The following is a 16,582-nucleotide window of genomic DNA, read 5'->3' on the forward strand; positions in this document are numbered from 1 at the left end:
TGTTAATAAAAAAAAGTGGTTCACCTATCCCCACTCTCCCCTACATATTTTTTAATGGGAAAATATATGTAGCTTACCTTTATCGAACGATCACTGGCCTCTGAGGGCAATATGCCACCGCCAGAGTCCTCGCTACGGGCGTCGTAGAACACGTCGTTGTCGTCCATCTCCGCTGCACTCATGCTGCACTCCGCCGTGGGAGGACTTTCTGGTACTTTAGGCGGAACCAAAGCTGCCTCCGGCACTGGCTTTGGCTGAACTGAACTCAATTTCTTTGCAGATTGCTCGCTAGCTTCTGCCTCCATGCTTCGCGACTTGGTATCGTCTTGAAGACCCTCCATATTCGCCTTCAGCTCTTGGAGGTCCGAGTAGGTAGCTGGCGAGGGCGGTGGAGGGGCCGGAATGTCCTTGCGGCGCAGGCTGGGACCGGGTGTATTCTGATGCGTCTTTGACCCGCTTGTGCGATGATGTCGCTTGGTCGGCAACGGTTCTTCCACGGCAACATTCAAGTGCTTAGCCCCGCCGCGATCTCCGGTTTCTCCAGCATCGGAGACCCCGGCGGACCTGGGCTTCGGTGCCAGCTTGGGGCTAAACGCGCCCGTCTCCGCCACTATCTTGCTGTGCCTTTTGGGAATCGTCCCCGTTGAAGAAGCAACGAGTCGATCCAAGGAAGGATACTCTCTTCGGCCACTGGGCTGGCTCTTGCGCTGGCTCGGCGTAGGGTCTCCTGGAAAATAGCAATTGGCATTGTGTTTACGTGGAAAATTGGATTATATCACTTACTTGGTGCGGAAGTAGTTGGCAATGTGGTCTGCGACTGCAGACTGGTCCTAGGTGCAGGTGTGGGCTTCGCTCCGCCAGCCGGGCGGCCCCTGCTCAGTGGAAGCGTTGTCACCACGGGCTGTGGCCTGGGCTCCTGGGAAGAGGCCCTCTTGGGACTCGTTTTCTGATTGTTGTTGGTGGTGCCACCGGGCCTTGGGGCCCGGCGCGAGGACTCCAAGCTATTGTTCCTCTGCATTTCGGATTGATAAATGCTGCGTTTCACGTCGTTCACGTGTTTGAAAAAATCCTGCGCGTATTTGTTTTGCTTAAGGTCCAGCGGGGCGGTGTACTGCTGCTGCATGGCTGACGCTGCACTCTCCTTCGGCTCCATGAGCTCATCCTGAGTACTTGATGGCAGGGTCCCCGCTGCAGTCTTGCGGGGAATGCCACTACTCCCGCCGCGCGCAATGGACCCGTAAACGTCATCAAAATCGGAACTAAAGTAGTTTGAGGAGCAGTCACAATTGCGACACTCGTACCGGCAGTTGTCCGAGTAGCTACACTTGTCAGCCGACCCTGTTAGCGGGACTCCCACTCCTGTTGCGACTCCGGTTCCCGATCCCATCCCAATGACCCCGTCCAAGCTGCACCGCCTGCAATCGTAACCGAACCTGCTCTCAGAACTCCCGTAATAGCGTCTCTGGCCGGAGTTGGAGTACATCGAAAAGAGACTGGAATCACTGACCCGTCCACCGTGTCGCCGGTGAGGGTGGCGAGCGTAGCGCTGGGAGTTATCGCTGCTGCGGAGCGAGAACTCGCTGAGAATGGAGGCTTTGGAGTCGCTTTTGTACATCTGGGGGTCGTAGGGGTCCACTAGGATCTGGGATCCGCCGATGGGCCGGCTGGCAGCGTACATCAGCGGATGGAGGGGCGGGGCACCACTAACTGCGTAGTAAAGGTCACCAGTGGCCGGTGCGGCAAACACATTGGCCTCCAGGCGCGCCATAGTATTGTATTTGTGGTAGGGCAGCGAGTCGCTGGAGGATGAGGATTTTGTGTTCAGCCGCTGCAAGGAGGCCACGCCTGAGCCGGAGCCAGAGCCTCCGTTTTGGTAGCCCACAATGTAGTGCTGCTGCTGCAGCTTGCGCGGCGGCGTGGCAGATCCGTGTGCGGCCCCAGTCCCGGCCACTTGGGCCAGAAGCAGGCTGCCACCCACGGCATAGTGGCTCGACATTGGATTGCCCACCATGGGTGCCTGGAAAGGCCTTTGGTGGACATGGGCATGCGGGTTTGGATGCGAGAGGTAGTAACCGCCGTAAATTTGCTGCTGGAACTGATGCTGCTCGCTTGGGGTTGTGGTCGCCGAGGTGGACGTGGTCGCCGAGGATTGCTGGAACTGGAGTATAGGATTATAGTCGCCGGTTATGGCCACAGGTGTGGTTTCTATTTTGTACACGCCCGGATTGTTGGGATTGTATGACTGAAATTCCAGGATATGTGCGGCCGGCGCAGTGGAGGATGTGTGCGCCTCGCTATTATCCTCCTGAGACCTGTGGCTGTTGTACGGCTCTGGCTGCTGTGGCTGGCCCTTCATATTGCCGCCTGCCGCCGTTGGCCCCGCTTGTTGTGTCAGGCAAAACTCACAGTTGTCCTTGCTGCACTGCTCCATGCAGATCTCGCACTCCGCAAAGGCTTCTGCGTCGCCTGCCTCGCTGGTCGTGCTCATGTTATGTTGTAACTGGGCGTCCTTGTCGGATAAGGCAGAGGCGACGCCACTTACTGCACCTGTGACCGAGGATGACACTGTGGTGGGCGTATCCTTAAAGAAGATCTCCTCGTAGATGTTCTCCTCGCTGCGCGAATGCCGCTTCTCCGCCTTGGCTGCCTGAGGTGGCCGGGGCTTATCCACCAGCTTCTTCGAGCTCTTTAAGCCCTCCTTAATGAGATAGTAATTAAAGCTTTTAATTCCGATTTCGCCACGGAGGAAGCGTTTGCCAATCGCAACCTTCGTTGCCTCGCCAACTGCCTCCACGGGCGCTGTGGCCGCGGAGTCCTGCGCCGAGCTGCGGGCGGAGTAGACGTCGTCTAGTTCGCTGACCTCCGCTGGGGTCACTTTCGTGGCGCCCTCACCGTAATACTTGCGGTTCCGTTCCTTGCGAGGACGGCTCTCAAAGTCGTGGACCTGCTTGCCCGCTGCCACTGCTGCCTCCCGTTGGGTATGGACTCCGGCTAGATGGCGACTGTTGTCGAGGCTGAGGTTCCTCTTCTGCTTGGAGCTGCGCTTTTGCGCGACCTTCTTCTCGTACGGCACTCTTTCTGCCGTCGTGATGGCCAGACTGCGTTCGAGACTTCGCACTCGGCGGGTCATGTTGCCACCCTTGATGGGGTCAAGCGGCTCATTGTCCGTGCTGCTTGAATCACTTTCGTAGTTCAAACTGGCGGCTGTGCTGCCGGACGCTGCACCGGCCGACTGTGGACCCTTGATTTTGTCCTGTTTTCCCGTCACATATTGGTGAAGCTCCTTAGTTAGCTGGTGCCTGGCCAACAGGCTGCTGGATGAGGCATCGGACCGGGATTTGTGCTCCGATAGGGGTTTGCCCGAGATGCTGCTGCGGCGCATGGGGTTCGCCAAGTGGCTTATGTCCTCCGTATAGGCAGGATCATCGTAAATCCGTTCGCGCACCGAAGTGGATGAGCGGTCCTTCGTCTAGCACAAAACAATTATGAGCCATATGCCATAGGGAATCTAACCAGGGCTTACCTTGACTTTGTTCTTTTTCCGACTGCGGTGAGGTATCGTCACATCCGTCAATTTTAAGAGCTTTGGTCTCAATGAACGCTTTGACCCCTTGCCTCTCTCGTACGTCAGGTCCAAATAGGTCTCGGTTGTCATCCTTCAGACTACGCACAAGACGATGGTAATCGGCTGTGATGGATGGACCAACTTTTTTTTAGAAAAATGCAATTACTGCCAAGGGCAAGAGATTTTTATCTAATTGTTGTGGCCAGATTTTGGATTCAACAAATTTAAAACAATTTAGTCGTGCATTTTTCTTGTGTATAAAATGACATTTTAAAGTATTTAAATATTCTAGAATTCGATTTCCAATTCGATCTCATGACCCTTTTGCAAAATGCGAAGCGTATACAAACTTCGACTGCGAATTTAGCCTCCTTTCCTGTTTGGTTTGAGTTCGCCTCACTTACAGCTTGTATATTCTAAATGTTTATCTCAACAAGATACAGGGCTTCGTTAATGTAACTTCTACTACCTTAATTATTCGATATGAGGGACGTTTCCCCATGCGAACATCGAAAGCACTAATATTTTAGGGTGTGGCTGTGTAGGATGCGTGGCCAATGCATCAAGTCTTATCACTCCTCTTGGCCTAACAGGATATACGGGCACACACTGCGAGTGACAGACATATGTGAAACAAATGGGGATTGACAAATATGTGCACCTTGGGGCGGGGCGGCATTTGTTATTGTGGATTAACTGCACCCGCAAGTCAACAAGGACACTCGGCTATCGAAATATAAAGCAGGAAATTCAGTCATGCAGGAAATGAGCATAGACATCGAAGTAGGGATGAAGCTAGAGCTAAAAGCCATTGTGAATCATCAAGCATCATCGCAAATTTCCATATACATTATGTATTTCCCGCATTTTGTAACTAATACACAGTCAAGGCATTTATCCTTGTATACACACACTGTCATGCGTTTTGTAGTATCCTCGAAGTGCCCTATTGTGTGCAATGCTCCTCCATTCGCACAACTGAGACGCGACGCCCAAACGTTCCGCCCGTTACGTCAAAACCAAACTGAATTGGTCCGCGCTCGCGATTCCTACAGCTTGCGAGTGCTCGTGAATGAGACAGCCGTCGCCGCTGCCGTTGCCGTCGCCTTCCTGGCAAGGATGCTGAGTTGACATACGCCGAGTCCAAGTACCGAGGAGAGTGCCAGTGCCAGTGCCGGACAACGTGGCAACACACACTTGACGCCTGCGCTGTGATTAGCCATCGTTTGACAGTTACACGCTCATCCGCAGCTATACTTTCACGGAGTCCGTAAACCGGACTCCATCCGAAGTAGCCACCAGGAAAAGGTCCCTTACTTGTTGAGTTGTGGCTCAGGTGCACCACCAGCCCAGCACAGCTCCTGTGACTTGATTGATTCGCCGAATATCTCCTGAGGTTGCCGATAGCTGCTTGGTTCCCCTGACGGCACTGCGCATGACTCACCCAGTGGTGAAGTGGAGTGCGTAATTGTTGATTGTGGAAATACTCATTTTGCCATCTGTAGTATGCGGAGGGACTTCCGCAATCGGCAGCCCACCCACTTGTCTCCGCCTGCCTTTATTTTGGCACGTGTTCACGCACACCGTTGCAGAGCAGCAACATGTTGCTGAGCTTGCGTGTTTGTCGGAGTTCGCCTTAGTCCTGGCGTCCCCTATTTACATGTATTGCACATTAGCACCACATCCTGCATTACATCGCCACGGTTCGCACATCTCCCACACCATCGTTGGGAGCCAGACACAGACGTAGGCTTTCCCAAATATGTTCTTCTATTTTGTTTGCTTCGAACATCTCCCGTTTTTAAATACTTTTCCTATTTGTTATGTTTGTGTAACGATTAGAGAGCTGAACATGGTCTTACGTGCCGAATGTCAGCCCAGAAATATTACAAGAACAAGCGAGACGCTGCTCTGGGGGCTAGGGGTTTTGCATGTATGTAACTCAAATCTGTCACTGTCACCAGCAGATAGAGACACCGACACTTGAACACGAAGAGGATACACCAAACCAATTCCGAGTCTGGAACACGCAGGGGGCGTATGCCAGGACAGCGATACATCAATCCACAGGCATCGCAGCAAACATGTGCGAAATGTTCAGCTTGCCAACGTCATGATAATTGAGCTTGTTTCGCTCTTCACCAGCAACTCTCAAATTAACCAATCTTGAATTTGCAAATGAAAAGGGGTTTGAAGGTAATAAATCACTTGGTGTTGAGTTTAACTAGAATGTTGAGTACCGGAGCATTAACGCCTGAATAAACCATACAGAATTGCCTGAAAATAATTTTTTAAATATATCTACGATTCAAATTTCTTCATATGAATGGAGAAACCTCTTTCCGAATTAAAATTAATGCATTTTTGGCTTAGTTATGATGGATTTCAAATTCGTCCCCTGATCCAATTGTAACCTGCAAGAGTTTGGTTTGCCTAACTTATCATCCTTTCCTTCAAAGATATTAAATCATTTAGGTGCATAAGCCCTTGCTCAGATTGATCAGGTTTAAATTAACTCTGTATCAGGCTCAACGGCAATACGAAGTCATTTTAAGCTTGATAACTGGAGGCCAACATAATTTGCGTGAATTATAAAAATATAAACAAATAGTTTCTGGTTTAAATTACTTTTATTGTAGTTTATGAAATGAAATTATAAGGAACACTTGTTTTAATTCCTCTGGAAGCCACGCGCCCAATTTTTGACCACCGGCCTTGACCTGCAGCTCTTTTCCAGCTCGTCTGCCTGCATTTGCTCTTCGAGCCTTCGCTGGTTCTCCCGGAACTGTGATATGGGATCTCTGAACTGTCCGTAGTACTGCAGCACTTCGCGGACGTCATCGACTCCGTTGGTGCTCAGGACACGGAGAAATGCCCCTAGATCAAACAGGGTAGTGTCGTCGTCGTTTCCTGACCAGCGCGGTATCGCAAAGGAGTTTGAGGGATGGAGCTTGGTGGTGTTTCTATCCCAGTCCACGACCACCACTCGCTTGAGGTCTCGGTTGAGGTTGTTCAGGTTCTTCACATGATGTCCCTCAACGAAGTGCGTCGAGTCCCGAACCAGGCGATACATAATATATCCCTTGGGATCAAGAGCTTCCAGGATCGGGAACACCGTGGCTCCTTGCTCTGCGGTGTAAACCACGATTTCGAAATGCTTGGCGCACTCCTCTAAGAAAAGGTCAACGCCGGGACGCTTTTTGAAGCGCCAGCCCGTTTCGTACGTCCAGTCCGGGTGCACCAGAAGGTCCTTTATCTCCAGCACCAGAGTATAAGCTGGTTGGACGTAGGGTGGCTGTAGGGGGTCGGGAAGCAGTTTCAGACTCGATGGCTCCTGGATAAATCGCTGGAATTGGTGCGCAGACTTCCAACTTCGAGCAATATACTGCTGCAGAAATGGCAAACTGCTAAACTCATCATAGACCTCGTTTCCCTGCTCGTCTAGAGCCGGCTGGCCAAAGTAGTATAAGGCCCAGAGGGAGAAGAGTATGCCGCCCACGCTAAAGAGTCCGAAGCCCTGCTGCATCCGCTTCCAGGAGCGCTCCATTTCCCTTAACTCCTCCTCCTCCCGCTGGCGCTGCTCGCAGCTCTCCTCTTCGCCGTACTCCACGCTGGTCTGGGGAAAGAGCTTGGATAGGATCTGCGTTGACGTCTTTTGCTGCGTCGAGTAGTGTCGGTGCGCAACGTAAGCCAAAGACGAATTGAAGGAGTGCGTTAGGAATCTCAAAAAACCTGCACTGCATTCTGCAGTGTCCGTCCTTCCAACCTCCGAACTGTGTCCTTCGATAGTGGGACGCCACAGGCCCAAGGCCAGCGCCCGTCTAGTGATGAACTGGCGGTGCAGCCTGGGGCTTCTGCACAACAGCCGTGCGATCCTTCTTAAAGTCATCTTTGAGGTCTTGCAATGGGGTTTCGATGGGGTTTCAGTATCCAAAACTAGCCACTATTAAATTTGACATTCTTGTGTCAGCCGAGAGCAGTACAATTTGTTTGTCAGTGTAAAATGTTTTGACGATTGAGCAGCAACTTTTTGACTGCGACAAACTCGGTCTAAACAAAAGCCTCATAGCTCACATGTTGCTTGGAGAGTGAGAGCTTTTTCGAGCAGTATTTAAATATTTGCAAATATTGCGGGCTCGCCATGTTGCGCAATCCTGAGCATGGCGGCATATCGCTTACGCCCCGATGTATCGCATCGGTGGATGCCACAAAATCTTATATCGACCAACACACATACAGTACAGGTGCAGTTTTCCTGTGTTTATAAAAATTGCATTCAGAGCCAAATAAATAGCTGCAGCGGAGATTAAGGTGACGGAGATGAGACCAGAGGACTCCTTGGCCATCTGAAATTACCGCCGGAGTTATCCAGCTTGCACATCGTTGTGTGCATTTTCTGAAGGCTTCAACCAGAGAGAAAAGCTATTTTTACCGGCAGGCGTCTAGTGGAGACATCAACAATGTCGCCGCCACGTAGCTTCAATCGGGGATTCGGTGGTGGAGGAGGTGCGTAGGCCGGAGCTATTTGCTAGGATAAACTCATTTATCGTATTTCTCCAACACATTCAGTGCATGCCGGTCGCGTGGATAGACACAGCAGACGGAGCAGTCCTCGGCGAAGAACCGGTGGATTCAATCGCGGTGGGGCATCGTCTTCCAATGGCGAGTTTTCTGGTATGTCCAGACGATCCAGTGGTCTCCCATGTACACTCACTCCGATGGTACTCCTGCTCTATTCAAACAGATTTGCGAGGTGTTAACTGGAGCAATGTACAGCTGGCTCCCTTCGAAAAGAAGTTCTATAGGGAGCACCCAACGACGGGCAATCGTCCGGCCCAGGAAGTGGAACGCTACCGGGCCCAGCATGAGATTACGGTTCGCGGCGAGGCGCCCAATCCCATACAGCACTTTGACGAAGTCTGTTTCCCTGACTACTGCATGAGCGAGATACGGCGGCAGCGGTACTCGGAGCCCACACCCATACAGGCCCAGGCCTGGCCCATTGCCATGTCGGGTCACAACCTGGTCGGGATAGCCAAGACTGGCTCCGGGAAGACGCTGGCCTTCATTCTGCCCGCCATTTTGCACATAAATGGGCAGCAGCGCCTGCAACGAGGCGATGGCCCTATCGCCCTGGTGCTAGCCCCTACGCGGGAGCTAGCCCAGCAGATTCAGGCGGTGGCCAACGATTTCGGGTCGACTGCCTATGTGCGCAACACCTGTGTCTTTGGTGGAGCGCCGCGCTCCAGGCAGGCCAATGACCTGGAGCGCGGTGTGGAGATTGTCATTGCAACGCCGGGAAGATTACTCGATTTCCTGCAAGCCGGAGCCACCAATCTCCGACGCTGCACCTACCTGGTGCTAGACGAGGCTGACCGCATGCTGGACATGGGATTCGAGCAGCAGATTCGCAAGATACTGGGTCAGATACGGCCAGACAGGCAGATACTCATGTGGAGTGCCACTTGGCCCAAGGAGGTGCGCCAGTTGGCCGAGGACTTTCTGGGTAGCTACATACAGATTAATATCGGATCCTTGGAACTGTCGGCCAACCACAACATACGGCAGTACGTGGAGGTGTGTGGGGAGCACGAAAAGGGCTCCAAGCTGAAGGAGCTGCTCTCGCACATCTACGACCAGCCGAGCGCACCCGGAAAGATTATCATCTTCGTGGCCACCAAGAAGAAGGTCGACGAACTGGCCCGCTTCATCAATGCCTTTGGGGTGGGCGTAGGATCCATCCATGGTGACAAGTCGCAGGTTGACCGCGACAGCGTACTGAACGACTTCCGAAGCGGACGAGCAAATATTCTCGTGGCCACCGATGTGGCTGCCCGCGGCCTCGATGTTGATGGTATTAAGTACGTCATTAACTTTGATTTCCCACAATCCTCGGAGGACTATGTGCACCGGATTGGACGCACTGGACGAAAGCACTCGACGGGCACATCGTACGCCTTTTTCACGCGCAAGAATGCCAAATGCGCTCGTCCTCTCATCGATATACTCCGCGAGGCCAATCAGAATGTTAATCCGGAGTTGGAGAGCCTGGCTCGTGATTCGGGTGGTCGCGACCGCCATCGCGGAGGCAGAGGCTCCATGCGAAATAATGGTGGTGGTTCTTTTGGAAGATATAACCATAGCAGCGGCAGATCGAGCGGCTTTAACAGTTTCAACAGTAACAATGCCGACAGATTCGGAGGCAGATCATCCGGTGGATTCAGTAGTTCGGGCTTTGGAAACAGTTCAGGCAGAAGTTTCTCCTCCAATGTAAATTCAAATAATAGAGGAGGTGCCTTTTCAAGCGCTTCCACCAGCTCGAACTTTGGTAGTGGCCATTTGGGCTTATCGCTCAGCAAGTCTGAACACCATTAGTTTAGCGTCCTGCCACCCTATAAATATCCTCTTCAGAGCGTACTCGGACTTTGCTAAGCGTTAAAGAGACATTTCAAACCCATTTAGAATAAAAATGAACTATTCAACGGAAAACTAGTCTCCCAGTTTGACTGAAACTTTCTTCTTGATCCAAAAAATAACAAATTTCTCTTAAACTCTGGGGGTATTTTTGAGGCCTATCTGGTACCTCTATTGAATTTTGTTAAAACGAATAAAGATACCCTTTTCAAAAAGCTTTGAATGAAACCATGTTTGGATTGGATTTGTTTTTACAAAAATGTAGGTTCTAAAGTCTAAAAAACCACTTATATAAAATTAAATGCATCTGCTTTCAGTGCATAAATGGGCTTAATTACAACTGTTATTTAATCATGAGGCGAAAGGCGACGACCAGCTGTAAGAAAAGAAGTTTAGAATTAGTATTTAGCTAACAACAGTTTTCGCAGTCTCACCTTTCTCCTTGGGCTTTCTATCCTTTGTGGAACGGGTCGGTCCGTGTGATTTTCCGGCTCCATTTGCCTTGCACTTCTTGTTGACGGTGCGCACGGGATCGCAGTTCTGGTCACTGCCGCCGCCGGCTGCCTCTGCTTGGAGCTTGTCCTCTCTAGTCATTTGTCCGGCGTTGCATGTGGACCAAGCACCCCTCGCATAGCGGCAGCCTAACCGAAAAATAAGTGAGAAAAATAAACATTAAATTATGCACTCTTCATACTCATTAAAAACGGTTCTGTGACTTCCATTATATTTCATTCTATTCTCTTGTGCAGTTCAGGAAATGCGGAAAAAACAGAGGGGAAGGAGGGAAGCAGGAGCAACCTATAAAAGAGTCTGCCACTAATTGGAGGACACGCGTTGCGGCAAAAGGCGCACTTCGATTTTACAGACACTGCGCGTATATAGGTCAACGAGAATGATTAAGTGGAGCCCGAGCCGGAGCCTTTGGGCCTAATTAGACGGCATCGGCGGGGGGCGATGATTATGTATCGCCAACACCCACCTTTCTTGCACTTCTTCTGTATGGTCCTTGTGGGCAAGCAGTTCTGCTCTCCCTTCTTCAGCGACAGGACTCGCGTGCGAATGTTGGTCTTGGTGTCACAGCTGGACCAGGCGCTCTTGGCGTAGCGACAAGTCGACGCTGCAATAAATGCGGAGGAAATGCTATCAGAACTTTGATTTTTGTATTATCCTTACTCACCATTATTTTGCGTCCTCGGTTTGGCTCCCGTCTTCTTGCCTGCTCCATGGTGATGGCCGTGCTGCTGCTGCTTGTTTCCCTGTCGGGGTGGCTTGTCCGCATTCTTGTGTCCTTGCTTGTGCTTGGGATGTGAATGAGGAGGCGAAGCACTGGCATTTTCCGCGGCCAGAGGCTTCTTGGAGCCTTGCAACTTATTCCCCTTGCGGTTGTTCCTGACACGTTGGGTGTCCCCGTTCCCGTTGATGGCGGGTGTGGCGGCTGAGTCCTCCTCCACAGCCCCACGAACCGGACGTAGGTGTACGATATCACCCTCTTCCGTCTTCATTACAAGGTGGATCCCAGCAGCCCCATCTTGGCTATCAATTGATGATGGAATCTGGGCCAGTACCACTAGCACCAGCTGCGAAACCGTTGTCAATATTAGAAGGAGATTCATAGCTCCTTTCGTGAATCTGAATATGAAATATGAAATTTAATTTTAAAATTAAAAAAAAAAAAAAGGAAAACCTTAAAAACTCTTCTCGAAATAAAGCGGAATTTAATGAAAATGAATAGAAAGTTCATAGCTCCTTTCGGGAATCTGAATATATAATTTTTTTAAATAAAAAAAACCGGAAAACTTAAAAAAACCCTTCTCGAAATTAATAAAAAAAAAAAGAGTTGGAAGTCCTCAAAAAACGTCTGGATTATTAAATAGTTTTTAAAAATTTTTAAATTTTTATTTAGAAAAACCCTTTAAAAATGGTTTGCCCTGCATCTCTTGTATAGCTTCCCTTTGTTAATAAAATGTGACTAAACTATAAACTAAGAAATGTGAAATTCATGGCCTGAAATAATCAAGTTCTTTTTTTCTGTACATCTGGCGGACATATGTCCAATATGTTTCATCCAGCCAGCGGATATTTTGGTTTAATTCAACTTGAACCAAATGGTTTCGCAGTTGTTTTGTTAATTGTTTTGAAATTGTTGTGGCATGTTGTTTCCTTATCCAAGATTTAAAATGTACACTTGCCACCCTACCCTCCAAAATCAGTGGCTCGGGAACTCTTATATGGCTATCGCTCTTCCACTCGACGCAGTTCTCCTCAACAGGAAGGGGTGTCTTGTATTTATGCTGCGCGCGCACTGGCACTAACTAGCACCGAGAAACTCACTCAAATCTCAGAGAGGGAATGTCCGGGCATATGCGATGTGGGTTTAAGTTTTAAGCTCAGGCTGGGTTCACTGACTACAAGGCGAGGAAATGCCTTGAAGAAACTGCTGACTCTACGGGAAGACTGGTGGTGGTGGCTGGCGGCTCGCGATCGGCACGCTCGCAGTCAGAGCTGTAGCTAAACTGAGTGGGCGAAGTGCCACAGCTCGCCGGACCCGAGAGGCTCGGGAACTGCTCAATTCCAGGAGAGAACGCACTGAGAGCGGCGGAGAGAGGAGCACCATTGAGACATGCTTTCTTGTACCATCGAAAATGGTATATACACGGCGATGAAAAAGCCCAAGTGCTACCGCTGGAGGCGCTGGGATAACTTTAATTTCCTAATTATATTCAATGCCAAATGACTATGGGTAAAGTTATTCATTTCGATCTTCATTTTGCGAGATATTTTTCTGTCACTGTATAAACAGATTCCAAACCCCTTAAATCTTGTAGACTTTATTAATAAACATGGAATGCATTCTTATCAGTAACACACCCGGTACTTTGAGTATGTTCGAGTATATTGAACTCTTGCAGATGCATTTGATAAGGTAATCACTTAATTCCCCAATAAGTGTGCCTTCAATTAGATATCTAAGTGGATCAGGATCCAAAATGAATGTTGGGCTGCTCATTCCGGGTATCACAAAGTCGGGACACCCTACACACAGGTCATGTTCTCTTCTTTATTATGATCGATTATGTATATGTACAGAGGAAATGCAAGGGACTCACATTCATATCTGAACTGAGGCAAACGGAATGTAAACAATGACCAGGCGTTGTGTAACAGATTGGAGTTCTTCGAGCGGTTTACAATTATGTATATCAAAATACAAGTAGATACAGTTTTGAGCAAGTTTTCAGTATACATCTCTCGTTCATAGTTCCCAGTTCCATTTCGTTTCCGAGACCTCAGCCAAAACATGTTTTGAGTGATTTCCCTGCGAGAGAGTTTCGGTTTGGTAAAGAAACAAACAGCGTACGCAGACAAGGAAAATAAACAGCGAGAAATCGGTGCAGGCTATGGAAAATCTTTTAAAATTAATAAATTAAAATAAAACTTTGATTGTTATTGCCTCACCTGTGACACCCCTGCTGCCCGATTCGAACTTGATCTTCCAAACTGAGGTGTTCTATAGAAATACCCACCTCTGTACCTGTACCTTTATTACTGTTCCGGATAAGGATGCCTTAAAGTATCGGATTTCTGCGGGATATTAAACCTTCAAGTCAAGCCAAGCCAGGCTAATAAATTCAGCACCACGATTTGCGTTTGAATAATTATTCAAATAGTTATTCCGTAATATTTGTATTTATTAAAGTTCAGTTACTTCTTTTTCTTATATTGTATGCGTCTGCATGTATACGTACGTAAACAAATTTCACTTTACTCCGGGGCAGTTGCTCATGTGCTCAGATTCCTTGTGGAACAAAGAGACTCGCCGAATTCTGCCCCTAACGATGATGTGTTTATGAATAGCATGCCATGAGTGTGAATGTAAATGTGAATCGTTTGGGTATGGGTATGGGTATGGGGTTGTAAAACTGCTTACAGACAATTACATCAAGTCGTAGTTAACGTTCTAAGTTTATATGTGTTTATTAAAAAGATAAACCATGTCTTTGAAATGGTACAATTTTTGATCAGAATATGTATGTGTGTATGTCGGTACTTCGACTGTATATTAATTACCGGGAAGGTGGTATCCCCGTTCCCAAATGTGGGCTTTACTTTAATTATTCAGTATTCAGTGAAAGTGAGCTGTAAACTACTTTAAAATGCCAATCGCCTACAATGTCCACCTCCTTGTCTTCTTCTTTCTATAGTAGGTTTTTCTTTTTATACTTTTATTTTTACAATATTTACACTAAGTGTTAAATTTATTATCTGCGAATGACAAATTTGATACCGTCCTCACAGTATCCTTCTGCTTTGCTTGAGATCTGATACAGAAGCTGATACTTGCCAAAATGTCACATCAATAATCAGATTAAATGTTTGGTTTTATTTTTTAAATTTACGGTTTACGCTTTACGGTTTACGGTTATTATTATGTAAAATTCAATGAAGAACAACTCTAAATATTATGGAAAGGGCTTCAACAGTCACACACTTCTGGAGGCTGCGTTTAAGAATTGATATTGATTCCGATAAGGCAACTGCCCTTCCAGTTTTTGTAATTTCAGAGAATGCTTTATGTAGACTGGGTTTGGTTTTATGTTTTTCTCTTGAATAAACTAAATAATTAGGTATTTATGTAGGTATGGTACTGGTAATGGTAGTGGTAATGGTAATGGTATCGTATGAATATCCTTTATTCTGCGTTGCATAAATACGTTAAATTCCGCAAAGTTGCTATTATGTTTTACAATTGAACGTACTGTCGTTAAATATTAAGTGTAAGTGTATCGTTTGCTGAGAACCAAACTACAACATTTAATATGCCGCATGCCTTTCGGGTATACATAGCAGACATCGCAATTCTTCTGTTTCTCATTGTTATAAATATATTAAAAAGTGGGCAGGTTCAACTTAAAGTATTCGCCTCACAAACGAGAGACATAAACCAACACGGGGATGGGGGAGAGATTTGAAATTATTGATTTTCGTAATCACTTAAACGCGTCCTTTGCGAGCGGCTGCATGGAAATGACGAAAACAAAAAAATAGAGAACAGGGAAATCAATATTTTTGAATTTGGGATAGCGAACTAACTCACTAATTTATTCATATTTTTGGAATATACTTCCGAATGACATGGTCAGTGTTTAGCCTAAAATTCGGAGCTTGCCAACTGACCTTTATCCTTGTTCTTGCGCTGCTCTTTGGCACTCTTATCCTTGGACTTGCCTGGCTTGCAGTTCTTCTTGATAACGCGCGTTGCTTCGCAGGAAGGATCACTGCTCGTCTTTAATTTGTCGGCCCGAGTCATCTGTCCAGTGGCGCACTCCGACCAGGAGCCCTTCTCATATCGGCAAGCTGTAAGACAAAGTTTTAAGTACTCCATGTAGAACGTAGAACCCTTGCCCGTTATTACCTTTTTTGCATTTCTTTTGAATAGTGCGTGTTTGGTCGCAGGCCGGATCACCCTTCTTTAGAGTCAAGGTTCGAGAACGAGTATTTGTTTTCGTATCGCATTCAGTCCACGGGTTCTTGCCATATCGGCAGGACAAACCTTTGGGAATGAGGAGCACCCAATGTAATTGTAGTCAGGCTTGGACAGTCTCCCCAAATCCTCGACACTCACCATCGCTCTTGGTGCCGCGCTCGTTCCTTATGAGGACTTCGTGATCGTCCTCCTCCCACACCTCTCCCTGAATTGCCGTAGTGGGCTGGGTCTGCTCTGCCACGGGGAGCGCAAGCGGAGTCTCTTGGCCCTCTGTGGTGCCCCAAGCCGTGCTGCACAACACCCCCGACCATGTCACAAACGTGGCCAGTAAAAGCGCGTTATAATTATGTCTCATGGTGTGACTTCTGTTGGGAAAAGAGAAGGCCTATACCTTAGCAAGGAAAAGATGGTAGATACACTCAACAGAATAGAAACTGAGAAAATGCGTTTCACTTAAAAATACTTATAACCAATATGTATCCTTAAATCAGAAGGAGAGACCCCTTCCGCTTTCCGTCTTCCGTCTCGTGTCTCGTATCCGTGAGAAAAAAGGCAACGCAATTGCCCTGCCCGTTTATTTTTATATAGAGCATATATTTGCACAAAAGCCAAGAATAAATTTGAAATATGACTTTGGGACACTGTTTGAAAATCAAGTTTGACACACAGTCTCTCCTTATAGTTTATAAAAACAATATTTTACTGGCACGGAACCGATCAAAATGGGGACCAACCGTTAGTTATACACACAAAACAACTCCAGACTCAGACACGGCGCAGAAAAGCTGTTGTCGTCGGACTGTATCAACTGCTCTCGGTGCAGGACTCTTCGAAACTGAACGGAAAGATATAAGGACATCAGCATAAAAGGCCACGGCATGTATAGTATCCTACAGGATTCTATGCTCCCTTCTCTCGCATCTCGACTGAGAGAGTGCGCAGCAGCGCCAGGACTTTTATCAATGAGCTGCGCATGTTCTACATATAAATATTTAACATTCTATTTTTATCCTGAATGCTGCGTTGCCTAGCTATCTCCTCTCCCTGTGCCCGTGTCTGTGCCTGCTCTTGTAGGTGGTAACAATCTAGGAAAAAATAAACACACTCCTCCGTCTCCA

The 16,582-nt window shown here is 48.0% G+C and overlaps 6 protein-coding genes across 11 annotated transcripts in view; 1 reads left to right on the forward strand and 5 right to left on the reverse strand.

Moving 5' to 3' along the window:
• Window positions 1-1,363, reverse strand: part of RhoGEF3 (Rho guanine nucleotide exchange factor 3) — a 34,563-nt gene extending 33,200 nt beyond the window's left edge. Inside the window, exons 1-2 of the mRNA XM_017173272.3 lie at window positions 784-1,363; window positions 78-727 (exon numbers count right to left, since the gene is read on the reverse strand). Coding sequence (XP_017028761.2) covers window positions 78-727; window positions 784-1,153 — 1,020 coding nt within the window. The 5' untranslated portion in view covers window positions 1,154-1,363. The remainder of the gene's footprint in view (window positions 1-77; window positions 728-783) is intronic.
• LOC138928288 (uncharacterized) lies at window positions 1,342-4,578 on the reverse strand. The gene is made up of 4 exons (XM_070284971.1): window positions 4,478-4,578; window positions 3,524-3,688; window positions 1,516-3,469; window positions 1,342-1,415 (listed from the first exon to the last, which is right to left on the reverse strand). Exons 2-4 carry the CDS (start codon window positions 3,653-3,655, stop codon window positions 1,342-1,344), a joined length of 2,160 nt encoding a protein of 719 aa, XP_070141072.1. The 5' UTR covers window positions 3,656-3,688; window positions 4,478-4,578.
• Window positions 4,579-6,176: 1,598 nt separating this feature from the next.
• Window positions 6,177-7,616, reverse strand: ttm2 (tiny tim 2). Its single transcript, XM_017173317.3, has one exon. The coding sequence runs from the start codon at window positions 7,452-7,454 to the stop codon at window positions 6,237-6,239; it is 1,218 nt and encodes a 405-aa protein (XP_017028806.1). The 5' UTR covers window positions 7,455-7,616; the 3' UTR covers window positions 6,177-6,236.
• A 164-nt stretch (window positions 7,617-7,780) lies between these two features.
• On the forward strand, window positions 7,781-10,039 carry LOC108079090 (ATP-dependent RNA helicase p62-like). Its single transcript, XM_017173316.3, has 3 exons — window positions 7,781-8,071; window positions 8,135-8,239; window positions 8,310-10,039. The coding sequence occupies exons 1-3, from the start codon at window positions 8,026-8,028 to the stop codon at window positions 9,938-9,940; spliced, it is 1,782 nt and encodes a 593-aa protein (XP_017028805.1). The 5' UTR covers window positions 7,781-8,025; the 3' UTR covers window positions 9,941-10,039.
• A 140-nt stretch (window positions 10,040-10,179) lies between these two features.
• On the reverse strand, window positions 10,180-12,497 carry miple2 (midkine and pleiotrophin 2). The gene is made up of 5 exons (XM_017173318.3): window positions 12,311-12,497; window positions 11,157-11,608; window positions 10,959-11,096; window positions 10,414-10,620; window positions 10,180-10,355 (listed from the first exon to the last, which is right to left on the reverse strand). The coding sequence occupies exons 2-5, from the start codon at window positions 11,590-11,592 to the stop codon at window positions 10,327-10,329; spliced, it is 810 nt and encodes a 269-aa protein (XP_017028807.1). The 5' UTR covers window positions 11,593-11,608; window positions 12,311-12,497; the 3' UTR covers window positions 10,180-10,326.
• Window positions 12,498-13,023: 526 nt separating this feature from the next.
• On the reverse strand, window positions 13,024-16,305 carry miple1 (midkine and pleiotrophin 1). 6 transcript variants are annotated; one of them, XR_011444775.1, is made up of 6 exons: window positions 15,603-16,112; window positions 15,393-15,530; window positions 15,075-15,334; window positions 13,726-14,994; window positions 13,436-13,561; window positions 13,024-13,375 (listed from the first exon to the last, which is right to left on the reverse strand). XR_011444775.1 is itself a non-coding variant. In XM_017173320.3 (4 exons), exons 1-4 carry the CDS (start codon window positions 15,817-15,819, stop codon window positions 14,972-14,974), a joined length of 558 nt encoding a protein of 185 aa, XP_017028809.1. In that variant the 5' UTR covers window positions 15,820-16,111; the 3' UTR covers window positions 13,621-14,971. The 6 variants fall into 6 exon arrangements, 1 of the variants encoding a protein (XP_017028809.1); XR_011444776.1 differs by lacking the exon at window positions 13,436-13,561 and having other exon boundaries at window positions 13,024-13,295; XR_011444778.1 differs by lacking the exons at window positions 13,024-13,375; window positions 13,436-13,561 and adding an exon at window positions 16,199-16,305 and having other exon boundaries at window positions 13,621-14,994; window positions 15,603-15,829.
• Between the last annotated feature and the right edge of the window lie 277 nt (window positions 16,306-16,582).

The sequence above is a fragment of the Drosophila kikkawai genome, chromosome 3L (assembly GCF_030179895.1).
Source record: "Drosophila kikkawai strain 14028-0561.14 chromosome 3L, DkikHiC1v2, whole genome shotgun sequence".
Taxonomy (NCBI): Eukaryota; Metazoa; Arthropoda; class Insecta; order Diptera; family Drosophilidae; genus Drosophila; species Drosophila kikkawai.

Bases quoted from the DNA above. Each gene is read 5' to 3' on its own strand.
- LOC138928288 (XM_070284971.1), bottom strand. From the start codon at position 3,655: ATGACAACCGAGACCTATTTGGACCTGACGTACGAGAGAGGCAAGGGG. The intron at 3,470-3,523 runs GTAAGCCCTGGT...GTTTTGTGCTAG, and splicing joins GGAAAAAGAACAAAGTCAAG to ACGAAGGACCGCTCATCCAC. The intron at 1,416-1,515 runs GTGGACGGGTCA...TTACGATTGCAG, and splicing joins CCACCCTCACCGGCGACACG to GCGGTGCAGCTTGGACGGGG.
- LOC108079090 (XM_017173316.3), top strand. From the start codon at position 8,026: ATGTCGCCGCCACGTAGCTTCAATCGGGGATTCGGTGGTGGAGGAG. The intron at 8,072-8,134 runs GTGCGTAGGCCG...CAACACATTCAG, and splicing joins GGGATTCGGTGGTGGAGGAG to TGCATGCCGGTCGCGTGGAT. The intron at 8,240-8,309 runs GTATGTCCAGAC...CTATTCAAACAG, and splicing joins TTCCAATGGCGAGTTTTCTG to ATTTGCGAGGTGTTAACTGG.
- miple1 (XM_017173320.3), bottom strand. From the start codon at position 15,819: ATGAGACATAATTATAACGCGCTTTTACTGGCCACGTTTGTGACATGG. The intron at 15,531-15,602 runs GTGAGTGTCGAG...TCATTCCCAAAG, and splicing joins GCGCGGCACCAAGAGCGATG to GTTTGTCCTGCCGATATGGC. The intron at 15,335-15,392 runs GTAATAACGGGC...TTTGTCTTACAG, and splicing joins TCAAAAGAAATGCAAAAAAG to CTTGCCGATATGAGAAGGGC.
- miple2 (XM_017173318.3), bottom strand. From the start codon at position 11,592: ATGAATCTCCTTCTAATATTGACAACGGTTTCGCAGCTGGTGCTAGTG. The intron at 11,097-11,156 runs GTGAGTAAGGAT...CATTTATTGCAG, and splicing joins ACCGAGGACGCAAAATAATG to CGTCGACTTGTCGCTACGCC. The intron at 10,356-10,413 runs GTGAGACTGCGA...CTTTTCTTACAG, and splicing joins TAGAAAGCCCAAGGAGAAAG to CTGGTCGTCGCCTTTCGCCT.
- ttm2 (XM_017173317.3), bottom strand. From the start codon at position 7,454: ATGACTTTAAGAAGGATCGCACGGCTGTTGTGCAGAAGCCCCAGGCTG.